Raw genomic sequence first — 26,194 nt, 5'->3', positions numbered from 1 at the left:
ACTAAAAAGAATCACTACAGTATGCCCAGTGCCTGGGCTTTTGGAGAGATGTGAGGGAACTACTCAAACATCAGTGTTTTCTTAGCTTGGATTCGGTAAATGCATTTGTAAAGTTGGAGAGGCAAATGTTAAAAAAACAATGACCACAAAACGAAAACACTTTGGGAATAAAAAGTAGTTCTTTGGAAAGATGAGATCTCTCTAATTTGATTTTTTAAGAACTCTAAGATAAATTATGGAATATTCTAGTGCCTTATCTCTAGTCCACCTAGTTCCCAGAAGATATTCAGAGAGGCTGACTGTAATAATTATTATGGCTGGCCAGAAAACTCATGATATTTTCTTGGTTTGTTAGTGTAAGGTGTGTTTCAGGGGTTTTTGCTCTTTGGATTCATAAGCTAACTTTTTTGAGAAAAAGAATGTAACACTTATGCTGTTATCAAATAATTTCATTTATTGAACATTAATATTAAACAAACTGAGCTATTTTTCATACAGTGGTCAAATCTAACTGCAAATGCGGTATTATTGACTTAGGTGTTTGGGGGTAACTTTACATACTTTTTATCTAAGAAAGTAACTCTGAAGTATTTTAGACTCTAATATGGTCCTTACAACTGATAAACAAGAGTCTTCAATGAAATAATTATTAGTAAGTTAGTTTTGCTTTGTTTTGTCTTTAGATGCTTAGCAGTAGAAACACGTTGTTATGCAACTTAATAAAAATAAGGTTTTAAGAGCAATGTCAATTTGCAGTTCAGTAAATGTGTCCTGGAACACTGAAGTGCCTACTTTTGTTGTTGTTGGTATGTTTTAGGGTTTTTTTTCTTCCTCAAGTTGTATAAACTGTCAGTTTTCTTGCACTTCTGTGGGTGTCAGGTTGTCTACCTTTATGCCTGCAAGGAGAATCTTGAAATTTAGCACTGTGCTTGCATGTCGACAGAGTCTGGGTTTAGCTCTGCTTTTCTAAGGTTATGAAGAATATGTTTGTTGCTTATAGTGAATAGTAGGAACAGGATCTGGGTCTCTACATGTTGTGTCAGCGTTTCATTTTGGCAGGAATTCTTTGGATATCAGAAGGAGCTCATGTGATGAAGCAGGTGGTAAAACCAAGCAGATGTTCAGCAAAGGACTTTTTTGGAGCCTTGTGAATCTATCTGTTGCAGATTGTTCTAAGTAAAACAAAAGTTCCTAAAAAAAAAAAGTAAAAACAAAACAGAGGGAGCGGTGCTTTTTCAGTGAAATTAAGACAGAATTCCCATCTGGGAATGAGATGGAAGTACAGTCTGAGCAGGTGTTTCTGATTAAAGCTGTGCAGATTCAGAATGATTTTGTTTACAAGCATTAGGTTAAACCAGATTCATGGCAGTGTTAACAGTGGGTGAGGTGGAGAGTTTTTTGTTTGGTTTTTTTTGGCTTCATTTGGTGAGGAGATGAGGCTTATGCTATTGTTTTTTCTACCTGTTCTTCCAGTAAAGATTTTGAATATGTTGCTTAGTTTTAATGAAATTGTTTATAGTCTCAGTTAATTACACTTTTCTTTTTTTTTAATCAGGATTTGAGTAATGATCCAGCTTGACCTGGTGCTTCACCAGAGAAAAGGAAGGTTGAGTCCAGTCACTGTAGATTCTATAGTGTTGGAATATATTTGGAGATTTAGAAGAGCTATAACCTATAGCTGCCATCTAGGACTGTGGGAGATGGTCGAACTGAAAGAACTAAGACACAAGAACACACCTGTATGCAAACCAGCACTAGAGTATAAACATCTGAATTTCACTGTTTTGCATGACGTAGGTGACCTCCATTTGTTTAATGGAAATGTAATCAGTTCACTCCATGAACTGGAGCGCTGTTCAGATGCCCAAAAGCTGGGTTCACCTTTTAGGGGGAGCTTGAGTAGCTAGCTGCTTTGTGTCCATCAGTTGTATTGACCAAGTATCTACTAACTGTAATGCTCACATAGCCATATAAGTTTACGTGCCTTAATGTGGAGCCATATTGCATTCCCAAGTTTCATTGGTTTAGCTTCTTACAGGGTAAGATTTTTCTTTAATTTTCTTCTATCCTTTGGCCACATACATTAGAAAAATTGCTAGTTTTTATATGTGGCCTCCAGTCTGTATTGATCCAAGGTTGTTTTACTTATTAATTTTGGACTGAAACATTATTTCTGTACTTCCTGTCACAAAGGTGTTTGAGGAACTCTATTTATTTATTTTATTTATTAAGTTATTTTGGGAATCTTTTTGAATCTTTTCTGTGCTTTGTGTCATGTCAATATGTTTACCTTCCTTAAGAAGAACTAGAGGTAGCTTATGTAATTTTGAAGCTCTTTATTTACCCTTTGATTTAATTTGGCCAAGTATTAGGTTTGGTCGTATAGTGAGAATTCTTAGTGCCTGCTTTGAATAACAGAACATCCTCCAAATTCCTGGAGAAGATTTTTCTCCTTGTTCTAATACTCTTTTATTAACAATGCACGTGGACTGTATATATGCAAAGCATATTTTTCATGTTTCAACTAAGCATTCAGTAGTTCTGATGGTCTTGTTTGTAGCATTGAAAAAAGATGTTTTAAGTCTATATGACAAGTGATGGGGTGATGTGTGCTGGTGTGCAGCCGTGTAAGAAGAGATCTGCATTGCTTGGAAGGTGCTGTTTTCAGCTGTTGTGTTGAAATGGTTGTTTTCAGTTGTTTCTTTTCATGTTAAATTCTGTGTTTCTGCAGAATACTAACATCTTGACTTGGGAAGGGTGGTGGAGGGGTAAATAGTAGCAGGACAGTATTATATCCCTAAAAAAGATTGGAGGGAATTGGCTTTATTCCTTGCCATGATTGGACAGGGTTTAAAGGTCTTTGCTGATAATGGTATAAAGCCTCATTTAACTCTGGAATGGTCTTGGTTTTTGTTTGCTAATATTTCCTTTACCTGGGTTATGCTGCTTTGGAAATGAGTCATATAACTTTTCAGATTTGATTATCTGAAATTAACATATGGTTAAAAGATTGTCTTGTTGCATGTCTATTAGATTACATAACACCTCCTCTCTCTCTTCCTTAACGGTTGCCACACTGCTTTAAAAGACAGTCATATTGACTGAATATTTTGCCAGGTTTCTGGAAGCCTTTGAAATAAAACTAAACAAAACTGATGGGAATGAGTTCTCAGTTTTCTTAAGTTGTGTAGTCATTGAATACTGAAAGATTTGTTTCTGAGGTTCAACTAAATGGTTACAGTGTTGTAAACTTTTGGTAGCTGTATATAAATTTTGCTTAAATAAGAAGTTAGAAAATAAATCAGTATTTCCATATGGCCTGGGATTTAAGCTGTTGGAATAGTGTTACTTATTTTCTAGAGTAGTTTGGCTTTGAAAGGATAAAATGTGGGGAAGAGCTTTCTGCTGTGAACTAAAAGAAATCATCTTGAAAGTACATTAGAGTCGGTTTTCTTCCTCTCTATATGTTGATGTATGACTGTAAACTGGTATGTGTAGAGAAGCAGCGAAGTGTTTCCTGTTGATAGGAGGACATTCATGCTCATTGAAGCCGACAGAGAAATTGCTGTCAAGCTCAGTGTTACGTAGACATTTACCTGTTGATCCTAACTCTGATACCCCAGTGGATGTGGAAATACACCTCATTCTGGTGAACTGGTGATCTGCAAATACAGTGATTAAAAGTATTGGTTTTGGAAAGGGAGAAATTGGGAAGTGTGTTAAGGAAAAAAAAAAAAAAAAAAAAAAAAAAAAAAAAAAAAAAAAACCAACACCCTGAAAATTGCTAAGGTAACTACTAAAACTTACAGTTTTGCCAGTAGTATGCATGCCATCTGAGAACCTTATGACATTTATTATGGCCCTATTGGGTGTCAATTGATATCTATTGTTGTACCCTTCTACTCATTCTTTAAGCAGTATAAACTTTTTTAATAGTTATCCATATACATTGAGGTAAAACCAGTGTAAACACAGGAAATACTTTGTTTTGAATTAAATTTATTAATTCTTGCTTCTTGTTTTGTGGGAAAAGAATTTTTTGTAATACATATTTTGGAACAGATTCTATTCTTTCATAAACTAAGTTTTTCACAAACAATGATAAGCTCATTTTATTGGGTGTTTGTTACTTATGTATTTTAGAATGCATTTGACATATGCTGTTGTGTGCTAGTTTGCCGTGTATTGGCAAAAGTAAATTGGTTGAGTTATGTAAATACAATAGTTTTCAATTTATTTTTCCCTAAGCTGCTTATTCAGCATCGTGCAGCTGTAAATACCTGTATTCTGCCTCCGATGATACAGTTGACAGAGATTCCTGCCTTGTAGGATACTGTTTTCCTGTCCCTTACAGTTGTGCTTGAGCAACCGTATGTGGGTCCTTCAAAGGAGATCACTGAAATTTGGACACATAAAACCAGGCTTAAACTTTCTATCTGAATGTTACTTTTAACTAAAAATGCTCAGTGTATACAAGATCATTTAAAGGGTCATTGGATTGTATGATTGAAGACATGAGTAGTTGAGCATGAAAATTTAGGGTGTTTTGTAAATTTTTTTTTTAACAGCTGAAACCCACACGTAGGGTGACTGTGCTGCAAATAGTTTGCACCGTTCTACAAAAGTATGTCAAAGAATTATTATATGGTCTTTTGTCAGAGCCCTCTGACATATCATCTCTTAATTGCGGGATGTAAATAATATCCAATTAGTAAATGTTACTCTTTATTTTTTCAGTGGTGTATTTCTTATCTAATGTATTTACTCTGAAGCTCAGTATGAAGTGTATGACATATAAAATGTTGATTTAACAGTTCATGTTAATCCCCTTTGTTTTGTTTTCAGAATTTCTGATCCCCCAGTGATTTTAATAATTGTTTGAGCCTCGTTACTAGGATAAAGATAGAGAATTTTTCTTCTGTGAGCAAGATTACAGGCTGTTACAGATCTCCACTTCTGTTAACAAACTGCATGGTTTTGTCAGTTCTTATGTACAAACTTGTGATATAATATTCTTCATATTGGAAAGTCAAGGGTTCAGAAACTATCAGTTTTTTAAGTACAGTTCTGGCAATAACTTGTATCTGCATCTTATTTCAGCCTTCTTAGGCTTGTGACTTTTGATATAACTGTAATTGGGTACATGCTACTTTTCTTTATAATACTGCAGCTTTAATCAATACGTTTATTTGGAAATTTGTCAGGACTATTAACCTGCCTTGCTTACTGAAGAAGTTAGAGGAGATATATTGCATCAGGGCAGGATGCTGTGGAAGAATATTTTGTCATTATCAGAATGACTGTGTATCGTAGCAGGTGGTGGTAGTTGAGAGGATCTGTGAAGTGGTGCTGAAAAGCCATTATCCATACTAGATGTTCTTCAGGAGTTTTCCTTCAGACTACCATTAGCCTGGTCCTGTGGACTCGAACGTCCATTAGCTGTTGTCCATTACCAGTCAGGTAGTTTTACCAGAGTCAAGTTTTTGTTTCAGAGGTTCTGAAACTGTTCATTATGTTAACTGAGGTATGGTAAGCAGCAATGATTGAGGGGTCATCTTCATAAGTGAATTCTGAGCTGTACTAAAATGCTAATGCAATTTCACCAGTGTATACACAAGAGGAATGAATTAAGAGAGCTTGAATTACAGACATAGACATTCCTAGAATTACATGTGCTGATTTATGAATCTTTACCATTGCTGAAAGTGAAAAGAAGGTTTTGTAAAAAAGGTGTTTCAGTGATACCTTGGAGAGTTGCCACCTTTTCTCGTCTTCTGCAAGGTCATGTATTTAGTTGAATAATTTTAAACCACAGTGTTCAGAGGTGGTCACCAGTTGTTACTCCTCATTTCCTAGGCTTTATTTTGGTCACTTAAGAGGTGGGGGTTTGGTTTCAGTTTTTTCTTCCCCTTCAAAATGCTAAGCATTCATTGCTGTAACTAGAATCGCTGGAAGCTCGATTTGATTGTAGAAGGTTCCACATAAAACTGTATTATCTGAAAAATTAAGTCTTGTATCTAGTATTGGATGCCCCAAAATATGTGAATACATTAAGCTTTAATCTCTGTGAGTCTCCATTCCTTATCTGTATCCAGATTCAGTTTCTGTTTTTACTTTTGTGATAAATTATTTATATGTGGACTATGCCTGTACTATGGTGATCATCACTAAAGGCTGAACACTAACAGTACAAGGATCATTGTCATGTTAGGTTTTTCCTTGTGAGTTGACTGTTTTAGTAAGAGAAACAGCTTGTCTGCTCAGTCACAATTGCCTGGTACATTATTTTGGTTGTTTTTCATTCTGTTGGAAACTGATTTCCAACTGAAATTCAGAATATTAAGTGATCGCATAGAACAGAGACTTCACTGTTTTTTTAGAAGCAAAGAGGTCATTTTCTTTGTCATCTCACTGTCATTTGACTAACAGAGTAGATAATGGGTTATAGGAAGCGGCCTTTGTAAGCAGACATGGAAAGGGGAAGAGGGGGAGTGGGGATTCACAGGTGTGGTACATATGATACATAAAGGAAGCCTAAAAAATCCCATTTCCAATTCTGGAGAAGAGCTTACTGTTAAAGATACAGCTGTATCTCAGTCCTTTGTTTTGTTAGTACTGTCCTCTAGGCTTTTCATCCTAGCTTCCATTTTTTGCGTAGCTGTTCGTGTTTGGCTCCCCCCCCCCCCCCCCCCATGTCCAAATCTACTATTGCTGCAGTTAGCATCCTTGTCTCATGGGCTGTTTTCTTTCTTCTTTTCGTTGCATGAGGTTTGCGTGTTCCTCTGTGTTAACCTGAATTGTAGAAATGGGAGGTAGAGAAGATGGGACACAGAACGCTTGGTTTCATGGTTTATTTTGTCCTTTTGAATGCCTTCAGGCCAATGTATACACTTGTTTGCACTGTGAATGCATATTTGTGCAGTATTTAACAGTGATATTGAGAGGCTGAGCCTTGCTCCAGGCTAGTGGCATCTTTTACATTTTACCAGATCTGTAACAAAAATGTGAGTTGCTTTTTCTAAAGCAATTGTATATACTTTCTTACCTACTGCAAAGTCCTACCTGTAGCTGACTGTAACAAAGCTCGCAGGGCTTTGCTGTTAAATTAAAAATGTATGCAAAGCTCTTCTCCTTTTTATTTAGTTTGTCTGAATCTTTCGTAAAAGCGGTCAAGTTTCTATTGTGCTGGATTTGATAATGATGATCCCCAGTTCAGAATTTTTATGGCATAACTGGAAATTGCTATGGAAGAGCTCTCAGTCCAGTATTGGTTACACTTAAGTTTTGTTAGCTAGAAAGTTATTTACTTTGTTATCTTTTTATCTCTTATACAATGTAAAACTGCTTTTATCATGTGTCTTGGTAAGCTGTTTCTGTAAGTCTTCTAAGACTGTTGAGGACTTTTTTATCTTTAAAATTAAAAACCATAAAACTTAGGAAATTATAAGTACGCTTTTACAGTTGACTTAAACTGATTAAAGATCATGCTGAAGCTGAAAGGTTATGTGAATGGAAGAGACAAAAGTTAACACAGCTGCTTTTGATGGCAGCTGTCTCCTGAAACCTCTGCCTAAGGCAGTCTAAATTTAGTGAGTTAGAAGTCTAAATTTAGTGTGACCATACAATTTTTAATGTCCTGAAGTTGATAGTACTCAAAATGCATGTACGGAGTTATTATTTGGTGCAATTAGATTTTAAGAGGTACATAACCTTGCATTAGTATGACTAAACTTGTTGCTACTGTGTGACAGGTTTTGCTAGCTATAGATTTCAGAAACAGAATTAATTTTTGAATGCTTCTTTGTATTGTATGTGTGTTCTCTGTTTCTCACATTAGTATCTGAAGTCCATATATCCCCTGATGTTCTTCTGGAGCACTCTGTGCCTTCTTCCTGCCTGGTTCCTTCTGACTCATTCAGTTTATCAAGTGATAATGTGACAACAGCTATTCAAACAGCCAACAATGTTACAGACCCAACTGTTCTTGAAGAACAGGTAAACCCACAGTTTTTTTGTTTCAGTATGGGAACCTGATGTATTAAATATCTTAGCATTGCATCTTTTCTGTGCAAATTTAGATTGAATTGCTTTTGAGAATGAAATGTCCTTGGATTTCTGTGATATGAACTTTGAAGTAAAATAATTTTAAAATTGTGTTTAAATCCTATAACTGGGAGACAGCATACTACTTTGGTATGGACTGTAAGAGAGATAAGTGTGTTAAAGAGTTATTAAAAGTTAAAGGCATGCTGATAGTGCTAGGCATGAAGGTAGGAACAATACCAGGAAGTTTCTTAAAAAAAAGTTGTTATTGTTAAAGCTGTAAAGATTATGGCTGTGCATATAGTCTTTAATTAAATTATTTTTATTTTATTTTTTCCCCCATTACTTTTAAAGATTTTTTTTTTATTATTATTTTGTGGTCTGACACTGTCCTTGTTGTGTGTGTCCTTGTGGTTGCAATACAGCTGAGAACTGATCGTAGCATGGGGTTTTTTGTTGGTGAAAGTTTTTCCTTTTTACTTAAACAATTAGGTGAGCAAGGGAGCGGAAAGAATTTCTGCCTGGAGATTAGCACAAGAATGCTGAATTGCGGTGGATGAGGGTTAAATAGATTTACCCTCCCAAGTGAATTTTCATTGCCATTGATTGCATTGACACCTATTTGAACAAGTTTATTGATTGTAAATTCCCTTGTTTCAGGATGCATAGTAGTATATAGGTGAATTAGAAAGTGCTCTTGCCTTTCTCTGCAACAGTCAATAGTTTGCAACCCTCCTGTTTTCACTTACTTGGTTTCTTCAGCTAGTCTCATCAAATCCTAGGGTTACTCATGGTGAAAATTGAATTTCATGATCGAGTCACGTTTCTATAATCTGAGCATTTTTCTAGAGCTATTTAAACAACTTTCACAAAATACTTGTGATTAAACTGACTCTCATTGGTTTTCCTCTGAGCAGCATCTGTATGCCCACACTTCCAGGAAGACTGGCTAGTGCAGCTTTAATAGTTCAGTCTTAGTAATGAATTAGTTAATATCTTGTATTTATTCCAAGCCTAATGTTCTGGAGAAAGCCTATAAAAAGTGAAGAGGAGATGTGCCCAGATGCAAATGATAGCAAAGAAATTTTCTTAGAAATCAAAAGTTGTGGGTTTTTTTCTTGATGGGGGAGTGTTTGTTTTCTTTTTTGACTGATGCCAGCCAGGGTAATTTTTTGTGTTGAAAGGTCTTCATCTGCGTCTCTGACAATATTTTGATAAGTAAATTTCTATTACTGGCAGGATGATCAAAATATGCTTTTCTTCAGCCACAACAGATCCTACACTTTGATTTTGGCTAACAGTGAAATGTGAATAACATGTATCCTTTCTTGTTTGTGCTATGCCAGCACCTTTAGCTTGTGTGTTCCCTGAAAGAGCACATCGGATATTCCAGAATATTAAGGCTTAGGTCTGTTTTTTAAAACTAAAAAGTCATTTGGTTAGGTAATCTTACTAAAAATAAGAAATACACTTTGTTACTTCCTGAATAATTATGTATGCAAATTCTAGTTATAGGCCGTGTTTCAGTTTTTCACATCTTGTTCTGGTCAGGTACTGACAGACCCGTGATTTCATAAACTCTTTTTAATGCAGGAAATAATACAAACTAAACCATACAGCATTAGCAAGTGTTACTAAAGGGAGAAAGGAAGTTGAGAGGAGGTCCTCAACATTATTTTGAAATGGAGATCAAACTTTGCACTTTTGGATAATACTAAAGGAAATTGGTGGACATAAAACTATAATAAAATACTCACAACTATTAGAGAAGGACGTCAGGAGAACTGTATTCTTCTATAGTTATATCTCCAGAGCCTCTTGAGGTTTCATGTTAAAAAAACTTTGTTTCAGGTTCCAACATTGCATTTTTTGGCAGTGCCAGACTAATCTTGAGTAGTACTCAGAAGTAGAATCAACACATGTAGCTTCTCTTTGCTTCTTACAGAAGGGGAATTCAGAGCACAAACTGCAGTTTTCTTTCTGGCATTTTTGTCTACTGGATCTTACATACCCACATACAGTCAAGATCTCAGCTGTTTTTGATTGTTTCTTTCTTTGAATCCTTTGAGAGATACTTATTTATTGAAAAGTCAATCTATTATTTGAGTGTGTGTTTGGAATGAAAGGTGTTAAAGGAATGGATTAAATCAGATCAGTCAAACCTCTCAATAAGCACATTGAGATGTTCCTTTCACCACCCTCCCCAAATCTCAAGTGCTCTTGGCTTTCAAATTGTTGTTGAAAAAGTGGCAGCTGAAATTGATTTACCAGCTTTTTCCTTTGAAGTTCCTTTGCTGCAATATAAACAAGTTTTTTTCTTTTTTTTTTAAAGAAGGGAAAAAAAAATTTGGCTTTTGTTAATTATACCACAAAATATTTTAAACCTCACCTAATTTATTTTTGTGCTTTTCTGAAAATACAGGCTTATTATCAGTGTTTCATCTGTTTTGGGTTGTGTATTCTAAAAGACTGTTTCAGTTTTTGTACTTTTATAGTTCACTGAAATAGCATTAACTAAATGTTGTAGACATGTCCCAATTACTCTTATTCTCTTGGTCCAGCCTCAAGATGAGATACTTATTTTAGTACAAAAGTATCGCATTCCTTTTCCATGACTACTGTTTGCAGTCTGCATTGGGTGAAAACATTGAGTGACTAATCCAAGGAGAGTTTATTTCCCTGTAAGCATGTTGCTTTGAGATAGATGATTCAGTTTCACTTCTGTATTTTTTCACGTCTTTCGAGTATTTTGACCTCATTGGAACTGTGCCATCCTTCTTAAAGCCTTGTCCTAAAGTGTTCTTGAAAAGCAGTTGAGGGGATTGGAAGGATTGATGTGCATCTGTCTAGAATTCCTAGCTACAGTTCCATTGTTGGAGCTTTCTTTTTGGCCAGCACATCATACATATGACTGTGCACGGCCAATTTCAGAGAAGGGTGGTTTCAAAAAAGTAACCTTCGTATTTACAGTTCTTAATTTCTGTAATGTCATCTGGAAATTAAAGTTGACTTGACTGGAATGTTAAATTACCTTTACCATTTCGTTTAACATTTTGTTTCTCATATGAATTAGACTCAAGCAGATACTCCAGTTGCCTCTTTGAATGTAGTTGAAGACAAGACTTTAGTTACATCAACTGTTGCTTTGGTTGATGCTGAGACACAGAGAACAAATGAACCTAAGAGCTACCTTCAACAAGCTGTTGCAAACCTAGAAATCAAGCTTTGCACTGCTGAAGAAGAAAAATTAAAAATTAAAAAGGTATGAATGTTTTTTTAATGAAAATCTTTGGCATTTATACAGGATTCAAATATAGCTGGAGCTGGCAGAGAAATACAATGCATTAGGCAAATTCCAAATAAAACAGTATAATTTAGCCAAAATACTTCAATACCTTCCCCCCCCCATCCCTCGTCTGTTTGTCTCTTTTAGGTCTTTTAGGCTGAATTTTTCTAAAATTTTCCTGGAGGGGAAAAAAAGAAAAGTTTTCTTAGCATGGAGCTCTGCAGTTAGAATGCGTAGTCCTTTCCCCATGTTTTGGGAGTGTGTTGTCACTGAAGTTGATAGTATCTTTGGTTATGTTTATGGACGTAAACCATAACACTTTCTTCTTCTTTTCTGGGAGCTCTGGTAATTTAAGTTCTTCTTATTCCTTCTGATCTCAATATGAAAGAATACCAAGCAGTGCTATACTTGCAGTTATGCATCTGAGTTAGCAAAAGGTCACTGAAGCATGGGGGAGAGTAAGTTTAATTGCTGCTATTCTTAATACTCTTCCGTGACGGCTCTCAAGGTGTGCCAGGGAAAGAGGAAATTGCTTGTTGGAAATGAAAATGAGCATGGATAACTAGAGCCAAAGATGAGGAGGTCTGGAATGGGTTGATTTTGCTAGGAAATAAGTGTATAGAGGAGTGGTGGAAGGGACTGTAAGAGGAGACAGGTTGAGAGCTAGGCTCCAGGTTGGTGTTGCACAATCAGTTTCTGTCTCTTAAGCTGAATCTAAAACTTTGAATCTCTAGACTGTTTTGATTATTTTATCCAAAAGCAAGACTGAACTCAGCAGACCTGCTCTTTCTGTCCTCCTTATGACCTTCTCATTTGTGCCTTTGTTTGAATAGCTGTGCAGTGATCTGGCAGGTCATTTGTTTCTATACTGGCTTCCTGCATGGCTGCAGAAATAGTTGTTCTTGAGCGACTGAAAGGGTGCCAACAGCTTATGTGTAGTAGGAATGAGTTTGGTAGGAGCAACAGCTGCATTAAGAAAAAAATAAAAAACTTTAGCTCTTTGTATATCAAATAATTTTTGAGTAGTGTCATTCTTATTGCTCTCTATTGGTTCATGTTGGGAGGATTTTAGACTGGCTCACTGCAAGATCAAAAAGTTTTGATCAGTTTGGAGATGTAGGTAGAGATCATTAGGGCTGTATGTAATGGGATTTCTGCCTTCTTTAATGAAACCATTTGCTAAAAGTACATTTAATGTGCTGCTTTTCAAATGCAGAAAGACAGGACAAGCTATTAAAAATATGGAAATAATTAGAATAGAATAGTTCCAGTTGGAAGGTACCTGCACAATCATCCAGCCTAACTGTCTGAGCACTTCAGGGCTCACCAAAAGTTAAAGGATATTAAAGGCATTGTCCAAATGAGTCGTAACACTGACAGGCTTGGGGCATTGACCACCTCTCTAGGAAACCCATTCCAATGTTTGAGCACCCTCTTGGTAAAGAAATGTTTCCTGACGTGCAGTCTGAACCTCTCCTGATGCAGCTTTGAACCATTCCCATCGTGTGAGTGGATACCAGGGAGATCAGCACCTCCCCCTCTGCTGCCTCTCCTCAGGAAGCTGTAGAGAGCAATGAGGTTGTCCCTCAGCCTCCCTTTCTCCAGACTAGACAAACCCAGTGACCTTGGCTTCTTTTTGTAGGATATGCCTTCTGGGACATGCCTTTTATTTTAAATACCTTACACTTTTTGAAAACAGTGTCTCAACTTAAAGACTGCAGTCCAGGCTTTCTTGCATAACCCTTTATCTCTGTGTGTATTATGATAGAAAATGTCATAGTCTTCAGAAATGAAATTAGCTAGAATGATTAACTGAATCTGTGTTTTCACAATTAACAATTGTTTGTAACTTCACACGTTTTATTTTTGTAAACTTTATAGGAATTAGAACATTTACTGGAAAAGCACAGTATTCTAGAAATGGATTTCTTGAAGGAAAAAAAAGAAAAAGTAATTTCACATCAAGATCATTACAAGATGCTCCAGGTAATTTATTTCTTGTGGTGTCTCTATTTTTAGAGTATATTTGTGTCCACCAAATACTCTGTTAAATATCTATAGGACTGCTCCAAAGCCTGTTGAATTTAAAGAATTTCGGAGGTCTGCAGATCAAAGCCTGACTTTTAACATTAGCGGAAATATTGGTTTAATAGCCCCCTTGCCCAGGTATGTTATTACAACTCGGATCACTCATCCTTATAATGATTTATTTCATAGAACAGATGAAAAACACTTTGCAGAGTAGATGTGTGTTTAACAGTATGACTTAGCATGTTCTAGAGCCAATTATTTGTAAAGTATTAGCTGGCTTGAATATGGAATAGTTTGCATTGTAGAAGAAGAATCTTTAAAGTGTAATTAGATGCTATACAATGGAATTAAAAATGGTTCCACTGCAAAAATTAACATTATTCATTAAATACATACATGAAGTTTCACATACAAGACAAATTTTTCATTGAAGCTTTCCGTCTTCTTCCAGTGTTATAACAGGACAAACTAAATATTATAGACTTAAACATTTCAAAAGTTTCTTGTTGGTAATTCCGCTTCACTTAATTTTTTATATTTTTTTTTTTATTTTTCGCTGCTGTGGATGGTTTTTAAGTAGCTACTGCATTTTTTCCCATTTGTATTTAAGGGTTTCTGTAATAATTTGTATTGAATTCCTGGCCGCAGTAATTTCTAGAATTTACAGTAATATAATAATCTATTTTTTTTTCTTTGTATGTAATGTCCTACTCAATGAAAGAAATTTTGCATAGCTATGTTTCAAAAATAAGTTTTGCTTAAAAAACTTATGATTTATGGAGTATCATACGGGTTAAAGTTAGTGGTCATCATCAACTCTTGACAATAGAATTAGTGGATCTTATTTTTTAATACTTTCACAATACTTTTCAAGCAAAATTATTTTAGTGGAAATACTACTAACGTTTGAAAGTATCAGTCTGTCTGTATCATACCTCTTTGAATCAGATACTACAGTTTTCAAGAATGGCAATGAAAGGGTCGTAACCTTTAACTTACTTTGTAGGAAAACTCATGTACTTCCTCATGTTGTCTTCTGTGTATGGCCAAAATCAAATCAGAGAAGAAATACTTCTAAGAGCTGACAGTCAAAAATACTTTAATGAAGTTTGAATATTGGATGCCTTCTGTTAAGCTTTTGATGCCAGTTCCTTTTGTCTTTCTTCTTTGGCTCCTACAGCATTAGGGTCAACACCTGTGGCCACACACTGAGTAAATCTGGCAGCTACACAGTACACATACCTGTCTCGCTAGCGTTTCTTTTTCCAGTAGAAACAGCTACTTATTAGTGCTGTTGACTGGAAAAGCTTGAAAGCAGACTATAGTGGTGACTCTGGGATAGCTTTAGCAGCTCGCAGGATAAGACCTGCAACTGAACTGATTCTGATATCCCAAGTTGTAGGCGTGCATTGACTTAATTTCTCTTACGTTAAATTTCTGTGTTAATATTTGAGTATAAAACAAATGCCCCGTGAGATGGTTCTAACTGCTTTTTACATGTACATGCATTGTTTCATGAACCTTTATATTAACTCACTCACTTCTGGCACTTGTGACAGGGAATTCTCAAAAGCGCGTTTGGGGACAACACAACTAGTCTGTTAGTCAGATCTTTAACAAGGTGATATTTAGTTTAGATTCTTTTTTTTTTTTTTTTTTTTGGTGAAGTTATTGTGCTTAGTTCCAAGAGATTTCATTAATCTTTGACAACTAAGCCAGTAAATTTTTTTTTCCATTCATCTTTTCCTATTGATTTCTGCATCTGTCAAGGGTGACAGTTATGTCACCACAGTTTTGTTGTCACAAAATTGTTTCAATAAAATATGCTTTCAGGCTTTTTGGTATTAAAAAATATATTGAAAGACAAGATAGGATACAAAGATCGATTACATAGGAGATATTATATAGGGTATAAAGCATATTACGATGTTTTGTCTGAGTTGGGTTAGCATGCTGATGAAGTGAATTGTGTTCTGGACTAGTCACAAACTTTCTTCATAGTATGTGTGAAAAACCTGATACTTAATTTTAGTAGTACTAAAACTGGAAGAACTGAAGGAGAGTTATAATCCCTCTTCCTAATCAGGGAAGACAGAATTCCAAGTCTTTACTATAGTGTTAGTATTTAACCAATGGATGACAACTGAGTGTTGCTGCATTTATGCTTGTGTAAAAGAGAAAAGTAAAAAGTGCTTCATCTAAATAAAACTTCATTTTAAAAAATCAAGATTTAACACTGTGTATGGTATTTTTACACTCATAATGTTGTTTCTATATGTTACTAAAGCAACCAGAGACAGTAAAGGAGCAGCAGTGGGTTCATAAACAGAATAAACAAATTGCTATTAACTAGTATTATAGAGCTATTTGGATATTTCATGCAATGGTCTCTTGGAGATCTTGAATTCATACAAGCTGGTAAAATGAGAGTTATGACTCCCACATTCCCACTTTGGTGTTTGTAGTATTTAAGAGGCAGAATAACATACTGTAATTCTAACTTCTTTGCATACAAAAATGTAGCTGAGTTAAAATTGCTGTGGGAAGTGTAATTTTAGTTTTCTTGACTTGTGTGCAGTGTTGCAACCATAAAGCTGCATAAATGCAATGTGAGCCTTATAATTCCTTGCTTATTTAGATAGGAAGGAAGCAGGTGCAAAACTATGTCTGATTTTTATATTTTTTTCAATGTCAGACTTTTTTCTTTTTTTTATCACATAGTTACAAATATCACCTCAACTTTTTTAACACCTCACCTCTTTTTAAATGTGAGATGCTGCATATTTTAAAGGCCTTTAGTGCTAGTAATACATGTTGTTGACTATAATGACTGTTAGTGGTCATTTTAATCCTATAAATCTAAAATTTTGCTGCAGCCCCATTGCAATATGTTGTAGAAATGACTACTGCGTTTTAAAACTACCAAACCCCAATTTGTACTATAGTGAAAATCCATCAACAGTGAAATGAATACTTTTAGTAGGTGTATTACTTTTAAAATCGGAGAGGGAACATTTAATTTGAGAGGGGAGAATAGTGTCTGGGTTCTAGTGCTTGGAGTAGGAATTTAATTATTTGGACAGGCGTTTTAGCTGATAAGACTTCTGATGTTTGGTCTATCTACAGAAAACTGTTTTTGATGGTTCACTAAGAACTGGATTGTACTTTTCCTCTGCTATTTTTTTGATTTACCACACAGTCACATTTGAAGTAATACTTCACTGCTGCTGGAAAATTCTAGTTGAGGTTATACACATATTTTTCCCATCATCAACCCTTTATGGACATTAAGCAAGCCAGGTTTTTTTTGAAGAAAAATATCATTGATGTGGTGTGATCTGTCTTTTTGAAGTAGACTTTTTTTTTTTTTTATGTTGGCAACTGACAGTGATTCTTCTAACTTAAATCTATAGTTGTTTAGAAAGCACCAAAAATGTTTTTGTTTGGAATCCTTTATTTCTGTTCTGCCTTTTTTTTTTCTTGGGAATATCTTTTAAATTTTTAGTGAAAAAGTGACTGTAATGTGCTTATTTTATTTAGCAATATTCCTGTTGTTGCAGGAAGTCATGATTAAAAATGAATTAGCTTACTACTGTCATTTAATTTTGAAATATATTTTTGTGCATAAGAAAGCAGGTCAGATAAACTCCCTCTTTAAGTGATGTTTTAGAAAGGTAAGAGAGGAAGCTTATACCAAAGAAAATATTGACAGATCAACATGTAATAATCCAAAGAAACTACTAGGTCAAGCAGTAACATCTAGCTGGGATTGAATAGCCTGGTAATCTAAGAGCAGTCATTGCTGGTATTAGATGTTGTTTTAATTATTTATTTCTGTAACTGTTGATGTTTGGGCGATTTTTCATTTGAGTGCCTGTACAGTTGTCACTTTTAAATTATAAAGCCTCAAATTATGAGGAAAAGTCTTGAAGTGAGTTAAAAAGTGAATAGAAGTTGCTAATAAGGATTGAGGAGTGGGAAGTTAGTCGTAGGTATCATTCCTCCTCGTTAGTCCCAATGTCATCGTGTCCAAGGGCTAGCACTTCTCCTAAGGGACCTTGTCCTGTAACAGCGATGCTGTGTGGCACTGATCTGGACGCAGAATGGCTGGGGTATGTAGGGCACAGCTGACTGTGGGTTAGGGGTAATTCTTCTGGGTTGTGCCTTTTCTAAGGCACCTTTTCCTTCCCAGTTCCCTGCATCATTGGGGTTGGTTTTGTTCTGTTCCTCCACTTGTTCCCAACCTTGCTTACGTAATGGATAAACTCGGCCCTTCGGTGCCTTCCGTCTCCCTTCCCCTTTTCCTTTTTTATCCATTGTTGACAGCTGGGGAGTATAATTTTGCCTGTAATATGGGTACTTCCCAGCATTTGAGAGAAGAACAAACTGGAGTCTCTAACTTCCCCAGCTGCTGCTTTGTTGTTGTTACAGGAATGCTGCCCATTTCTAGCCAGTGCTAGACCTACAACGTGTGATCCATCTTGTGATGGTGGTCTAGTGATGATGGAATATGTGGTCCATATTATGAAGAGTCTCAGTGGCTGAAACCTGAGGACACATGAGGGAAATCTGAAATGCACATCTTCCTAGAATAATAAGTCTGTTGATGTTGACCATAAGAAGGTGGCAAATTTTGTGTATTTGGAATGAACACAGATTATCCCAGAAAGCAAGCTTCCTGTTCTGGAAGACCCCTGTATTATGCTTTTAATGTACATAAAAAATCCTGGCCTTGTATGAACATTCATTTCGTAAAGTAATTTCAAGAAGCAATCTTGCAGTTGGATGTCCAGCAAGACAAGCTCTTGGAAGCACTTGCCGTTGAAGTGACAGGGTGAAGTGGCCATGTTTCCTAATGCTGGTTGACCATATGATTAATAAATGTTGTATCTTCTAGTGGAAGATACAACTTTCTCTGGAGGAGGTATTCCCTGTGTGTTAATACTGTAGTTAATACCATATACCCCATGCAAACAGGTATGTCTTTATCCTGCTTTGACAGACCAGTTTTCCTGTTTGGGGGCGTAGCTCTTGTGGGGAAAAAAGAATAATGATAGTGATAGAAGATAACATCCAAGAATTTGTCTGTTGCCATTATACAGAACCTAAAATAAAGTACAGCTTGAGTAACTGTGCTCTTTCTTCAAACTGCAGTTCACCTTTGAAATTAATTTTGTATAATTTTGACTGCAACGGTTATCTCCATTCCAGAGAAACTGATGAAGGGGCTGACAGATTTACTTCTGTTTGCAAGCTAAGGTATACCTTGTGTTCATTATAACAAATTTGTGAACTTTGTAATGGAAAAGAAGAAATTACTTATGCTTTCTGAGGTATTTCCCCTCCCAACATCTCTATATGAATTTAAGAAAAAAGTTATTGTTTTATGTTACTGAAATGTGATATTGTGTAAGAACACTTATAGCAAAAAAAGCATAGCTGTAGCCTGTTTTGTGCTACAGTTTCAATTAGATTTTAAATAATTCCACCTTAACTTCGGCTCAGATTGGGGAAGGAGTGTTGAAAGTATGTACTCAACCATAGGTTGTGAAACAGATTTTCTCTTCTTGAGTTGGCTCTGGAGATTTAGGGATGCTGACATATCTGGATCACTTAAACAGCAAAAATACCATACTGTTTTGCTGTCTTTCCTCTTTCTGTTTCTGAGGTTTTGAAGTAGGTTAAACATAACTGCATCTGTGCTTGTACACTAGCTGTGTTGAATTGGGTTAATGACTGTTTCAGTTTTGTCACACATGGACACTAGGAATAACGTATGCAATTTTAGTATAATCTACCTAGGGTTTTAACTGGAAATTGGTTAATAATTCACGTAAGAATCTTCATAAATCTCTCTAATTTGAAAATGTGTTGTATTTCTTAATAGCAGCAGCAGGCTTATGGTTGATTCGGAGTCTTGGCCTGGAGTAAATGATACTGAGTGTATCACTGTGCTGCTTTTAATTGCAGCATTATTAGTAAACCACATATGAAAGCTCAGTGCTGCTTTGTTTAACTAATATCAGTCAAAGGGTTGGTGATCGCAGAAAACATCTGATAGTGTTTGACAGTTATGACAACGTTATATTTTAGCTGTGATGGTTATAGTGAGCTTTTTATTACCCTATATTTCAGTTCTTAATTTGAGAAATAATGTTCTAAAAATAATTGTGATAAAGTAGAAAAATTCCATCTCAAATATTCATTTTATTCACAGAGTCATTGCAGTTGGAAGGGACCTCCTGAAATATGTTTCCTACAACATTCTTGCCTCTAAATTGGAGAGATACAGATTTAATGGATGAACTATTAGATGAATAAGGCTGGATTGCTGTATCCAGTTACAGCCGACAGCTCAATTTCCAAATGGAAACCAGTAACACGTGGTTGTGGGAGAGGAGGATAGAGAATATCTAAAGGGAGATGTCTGAGAGGAATACGGAGAAAGTCTGACCATTACTGATGGGAGATAAGAGAGAGGAGGATAGAGAAGGTCTGAAGAGAGATATACGAGAGGAGGATAGAGAATGTCTGATCTGGCAGGAGATGAGAGGACAGCTGGGTTTTGTGAAGGAGAGTAAGAAAGATAAACATGGTTATCTAGTAGCAAAAAGGTGTCTGCATGCTTGTAGTGATATATAGCTATGTAACTGTATGGATGGTTTCTGCCCTGAGCCTGGTTGTACATCCAGCTGGAATTTGTATCCAGGCTCAGAGATATAAATATGAGCTTCTCTGTACAATAAAGTGTCTCTGGTTGCACCACAACTGGAGTCTGTGCCTTTATACGCTACAAATAGTGCCCAACATGGAGCTTGAGTAGGAGGCTCACGGAGCCCAAACCGGTGGCTAGCCCAACTGACCCAGGATCCACAGAAAATTTTGTGCACCCATCACCTACAAAAAAGGTGAGCAGTCAGGAACAATGAGAGGGAAGTTATTCCGAGATCAACAGCGCAGCCTGGACGTATTGCGACGGCTGCTTTCAGCTCAGCAATGAGCTGTGACAGGTCCGCAGCTAGTGACTCTGTTTGAATGGATCCGTGACGTGGTGCCAGACTTTCCACCTGATGGCACTTTGCAAATTCCTGCCTGGCAAGCAGTCGGCAGATGATTGTATGATGCTGCTGCTGCGGAGGACTGTGGCAGGAATGCATTTAGCAACTTGGTGACAAATTCTGACTACTCTTTGCCAAGTGTCGACTAATTCTACTAACAGTGCTAAACCAGGGGAGGCTGTAAATTGCACTGACAGCGTGACTCTTCTCAACACACCGTCAACGATGGCGATTCTGTCCATACCTCCTCTCCCCCTAAAGCTCCTGTCGCCAGTTGCAGCGACCTCACAACACAGGACCAAGTGCAGGAACAGGACAACTCGGGCAATGATTCATTGACATCGAGAAACTTTTTGTTTCAGGTCCTATAGATCCAGAAAAGGAACCAGACCTTTTTCCTCACGCACACACACACACATGATGACTTGACTGTGTTTTTGGGGAGGGTAAAAGGGGGTCCGGGGGATCAGTGGCGGGAATGCAAGTGGGAAGCGCTTCAGAGGGGATTTAGGAGTCACTATGGCATCTCCAGTGTTGTATCAGCCAAATTAGCCTCCAGAGTGGCAGCCTGTGCAATATGAGGCCGTTAAAGAGTTCAAAAAAAAAGCAGTGTGGGAAGGGAGGTTTCATAGTACATTCGCTATGTCCCTTCTTGAAGTGATGGCAGAGTCTTAAACACTCGCACCACATGATTGGAAGTCATTGCTTTGCATGGTATGAACTCCGACACAGTACATGATGTGGTTATCTGATTTTCGTGAGCTATGTGTAGTGGCCTCGATTGACGTGCCCTTAACTTGCTTAGTAAATCAGGCTGCTAGCTTGCTAAAGAAAGTAATACTACAAACGCTACTCTTTTCTGGCTTTATTAGCAGATGTTGATTCTGTCCGTCATGCGTCGCTACAGAACCGAGCTGCTATTGATTTTTTTATTGTTAGCAGAGGGACATGGGCGTGAAGACTTTGATGGGATGTATTGCATGAGTGACCCCTCTGAATCAATTCACAGAAGCATACAAAACTTAAAAGCCTTAAACAAAGATGTGCAGCAGAGCCAGGGGTGGTATGCCTTTGGTCTCTTCTCATGGCTGGGAAACTTTGGGCCGTGGATCAAAAGTATTACAGGATTTATTGTAATTGCCATAACCGCCTTATTGATGTTTGCCTTATGTCTCCCATGTCTTTTTTCCTGTATTCAGCATTTAGTTGTCCTTAACATAAATTGAGTCATGGTCACCCAGCTACACAAAACCTTTTGCCTTGTCGCAATTAACAAACAAAAAAGAGGGAGATGTGGGAGAGGATAGAGAATGTCTAGAGAGGTGTATGAAGAGGAGTATGGAAAAGATCTGACCATCACTGATGGGAGATAAGAGAGAGGAGGATAGAGAGGGTCTGAAGAGAGATGTATGAGAAGAGGATGGAGAATATCTGATCTGGTAGGAGGTGAGAGAACAGCTGGGTATTGTGAAGGACAGTAAGAAAGATAAACATGGTTATCTAGTAGCAAAAAGGTGTCTGCATGCTTGTAGTGGTACATAGCTATGTAACTGCATGGATGGTTTCTGCCCTGAGCCTGGTTGTACATCCAGCTGGAATTTGTATCCGGGCTCAGAGATATAGATATGAGCTTTTCTGTACAATAAAGTGTCTCTGGTTGCACCACAACTGGAGTCCGTGCCTTCATATGCCACAAGTGTTTGCCCCTCAAGGGTTCATACTCGGACCAATACTATTTATTATCTTCATTAATGAGATAATGTGATTGAGTACACCCTCAGAAAGTTTGCAGTGGACACCAAGATGAGTGGTGTAGTCAATACACTAGTGGACTAGTTGTCCACCATTGCCCACAGGTGGTTCTCTGCAAAACTACTTTCCTGCCATTTGACCCTCTGTGTACTGGTGCATGGGGTTATTCCTGCCCAGGAGCAGGACTTAGCTTGGTTAAACTCTAGCCTGTCAAGGAGCCACTGAGTGACAGGGTGATCGGGTGTATCACCAGTTCCTCCCAGCAAACTTGCTGAGGGTGCATTCTGCCCTGTCATTGAGGTCATTAAAGAAAAAGTTAGACAGTACTGACCCCAGTATCAATGCATGGGGTACTCCACTTGTCACCAGGTGGACCTTCTGCCACTGATCATAACCCTCTGTACACAGGCATTCACCAGGTTTGAAGTCCACCTCACTGTCCGCTTATCTAACCCATGCTTTATGAGCTTTTTCTATAAGGATGTTGTGGGAGACAGTGTCAAAAGCCTTGCTAAAGTAGAGATATCATACCACCACTTACCATAGAAGGCTATTGAGTTGGTTAACCAAGATTTTCCTTTCATAAATCCATGCTGACTACACCTTCTTGTATTCATGTGTCCAGAAACAGTTTCCCGGATCAGTTGCTCCATCATCTTCCTGGGGATCGAGGTGAGGCTGATGGGTCTGTAGAGCCCCTCCCCAGATCCTCTTTCCAGCCCTTGTTTAGGACAGGCGTGATATTTACATTTTTCCAGTCTTTAGGAACCTCTCCTGATCACCATGATCTTTTGAAGATAATTGGAAGATTGTGAGTGGCCTCACAATGACATCAGCCAACTCCCTCAGCACTTGCAGCTGCATCCTATTAAGGCAGCATTAACTGGTTTAAGTCCACTTTTTTTTGGTGTTCCCTAACTTGATCATCTTTTGCTGAGGATTTAAGTCTTTTCTGCAGACTTTCCCTTGGGTCTTGGCAGGGAGGCTGGAATTCCTGAAGGCCAGTCCTACCAACAAAAACTGAGGCAAAGAAGAGATTTTTTGTGTCCTTTGTCACCAGGGTCCCTGCCCCACTCAGCAACGGTTTTGTGTTTTCTGCAGTCTTCCTTCAGTGGTTAACACACTTGTGGAGTCCTTTCTGTCCTTTCATGTCCCTAGCCAGATTCAAAACCAGGTGGACTTTGGTTTTCCTAACCCCATCCCTACACAATTGGAAAGCAGCTCTGTGTTCCTACTGGGTCACCTGCTTCTTCTTCCACATCCTGTACATTTCCTTTCTATGCCAAAGTTGAGTGAGGAGCTTCTTGTTATCCATACTGGCCTCCTGCTGCTTTTGCTCGATTTCCTGCTTGTCACAATGGACCATTCTTGAGCTTGGAGGATATAATCCTTGAATAGCCACCAGCTGTCTTGGAGCCTTCTTTCTATGGTTGTATCCCATGGGATTCTTCCAAACAGTTCCCCAAAGAAACCAAAGTCATCGTTCTCTACTGAAGTCCAGTTTGTGATCCTGTTTTTTGCCCTGCTCCTTCTCTGAACTCCCCCATCTCATGGTCACTGCAGCCAAGGCACATCTTCACATCCCCAGACAATCCTTCCATGTTTTTAAGTATTGGGTCCGACAGTGCCTTGGCGATTACTTCTCAGTCACCTTTGTTGGGAAGTTGTTATCAATGTGGCCCAGGAATCTCCTGGATTGCTCTGTTGTCCCTCCAGAAAATACAGGGGATGCATAATGTCCCTTATGAGGACCAGGACCTGTGAACGTGAGGCTTCTTCCTCTTGTCCTGTTGTCTGAAAAAGGTCTTGTCTACATCATCTTCCTGTAGACCATCTGGTCTGTAGCAGGCATGTCCAGCAGTGTCTGCTATGCTCATCTGCCTGCTAGCCCTGACCCGTAAGTCCATCACTGATCGTGTACCCCAAATGAGAGCTCCATGGATTCCAACTCCTCTCTCACATAAAAGGCAACACCCTGTAATCACCTTCCTGGTCTTTCCTTCCAGTAGAATGCATTTATGATTCTGGAAAAGGTGTTCTGGAGGAGATTGGAAACAGGTCTTGAAGGCAGTGCTTTTTGTGGCTGCAGTACCAGAAAATGTATGTTTTCTTACAAAACTAATATATGACTTACATCGTGTTAAATACCATCTTCTAAGAAAATATTTAGGTTGGTTTTAGGTGCAGACATTGAGGAGACGGAATGCTAATAATGAAAAATAGGTGTGAAAAAAGTTACCTACTGTACCTGCAACCAAATTTATAAATGAGATTCCAGGAAATTTCACAGGTCACAGCAGGGTTTAAAATTATGGAACAATGAAAATGGGGGATTTCAGAAAAGGCACTTTCACAGATAGTAATGCATCCTTTTGCTCAACTGTTAAAAGTATTTATGGATATGGCAACAATCCCTTGCCCATCTCTTTCTCAAGTGTGTGCCAGATACCTCACGTTTATTTCTTCACCTTTTAAAGTTTTTTTAATGTTACTCTACGTAGTGTTCTTTCAGACATTCATTTTTATTCAAAGTCTCTATTTTATTAATAATTTCAGAGCTGTTTGTCTTTTGGCCTGTTTCCTCCCCTCCCCCCAGTTTTGATGTCTTCTTTCCTCTACATTATTTTTCCACAGTATAAGGAAAAATAGCTTCTTTTTTTTTTCTGTTAGGAAAAGATTCTGCTCCCTTTTTTTTATGTTTTCATCTTAAACTTAATTTTTTTGGTCTTGTTTCAGAATGATTAATTGGAACAGTGGATATAATATTAAGCATGCTAGTTTTGTTTTAAAAATATGGTCTGTTCAAATATACCTCTTATTACATTATTGTACATTATTAACAGCTTGGAATGCGTAACTTGCCTTGTACTTTAGTATACAGTTACAGTCATATAGCTTGCTTAGCATTTATTCTTTTACAGTTATGTGCCTCCTTTGGTTCTCTAATTTTAAAGATATGCAAGAAATTGTGCTTAGAAAACTTTCATTTTTCTAGTGTGTAAGTATGTGGAAGTTTACATATTTTTTTGGACCCAAGATTCCTGTCCTGACTGCTTTCTAACTGGCCTGACCTGTTTTGTGCCAGTGTATCCTAGATTTATTTGAATGCATTGACTAATTTATGTTTAGTGTGTCACAGGTCCATTGTAGCTACTGTACATCTCCATTTGTGCATTCATGGTGAATGTGTTCAGGATGATTATTTTTTTTCCATTTAATATGGAAATTCTAATTGAGACAGTTGTGAAATGACCAAATATATTTAACACTGATAAATTGGAGTTCATTACCACCAAGCTTGTGCCATCAAGATTTTCACTGGATCTAGCTTTTGTAGAAATACTATCTTGTTGGATTATTGGGGCGGATAATAGAAATGTGCAAAATGTACTCAAAATTAAGAAACCTGTGAACTTGAATAACTGTACTGTTAAGGCAATGCTTCTAAGTCAGTTATCTGTTACTTGGCATGCAGTTTCTTAAAAAAAATTGGGGAACAGTGCCAAAGCAACTCCATGTCTGTGGATCCACTTGAGTCCTGTTTGTCTTCAATGTAAGGCATCTGAGACAGTGTAATTATTGTGAGTACTTGACCATTCTCACTATCAAAATACGAAGTCTTAGCCAATATTAGTCAAAATTAGACAATAGTTTTAGCAGCATTTTTGTATTTCATGTTTATATACTTGGGAGAAATAAGATGTACAGCAAATATTAGAATGATATTTTGGGAACAGTTTTGAAGAATTGCTCCTTCATTGCCCTTTAACTGCTAAATCATCTTCTTTGGTTCATAGTTCATTAATAAACTACGAATGACTGCAGAATATAGTTTACTACATGCTGAAAATTTTATTGCCTAATTAACCTATTACTTAAACACCTTTAAATTTACTTCTTCAATCTGTGTTAAATTTCATTTATATATAGTACACACTTGATGCTGGAACAGTTTGATCAGTTGAAATCTATAATTTGTCAAGTATTAAACAACTTTATTTCTATAAAGTATTCTAATTTATTA

General features: G+C 37.2%; 1 protein-coding gene across 8 annotated transcripts in view; it reads left to right on the top strand.

The window, feature by feature from the left end:
• Positions 1–26,194, top strand: part of CCDC91 (coiled-coil domain containing 91) — a 166,222-nt gene that overhangs the window by 46,022 nt on the left and 94,006 nt on the right. For 7 of the 8 annotated variants that reach the window (XM_080392391.1, XM_080392387.1, XM_080392390.1 and 4 more), the window contains exons 4-6: positions 7,838–7,995; positions 11,117–11,305; positions 13,211–13,315. In XM_080392391.1, the coding sequence (XP_080248517.1) occupies positions 7,838–7,995; positions 11,117–11,305; positions 13,211–13,315 (452 nt within the window). The remainder of the gene's footprint in view (positions 1–7,837; positions 7,996–11,116; positions 11,306–13,210; positions 13,316–26,194) is intronic. The other variant, XM_080392392.1, reaches the window with a different exon arrangement.

The sequence above is a fragment of the Falco punctatus genome (assembly GCF_963210335.1).
Source record: "Falco punctatus genome assembly, chromosome: 6".
NCBI lineage: Eukaryota > Metazoa > Chordata > Aves > Falconiformes > Falconidae > Falco > Falco punctatus.
This window is presented reverse-complemented; position numbering and strand designations above follow the sequence as displayed.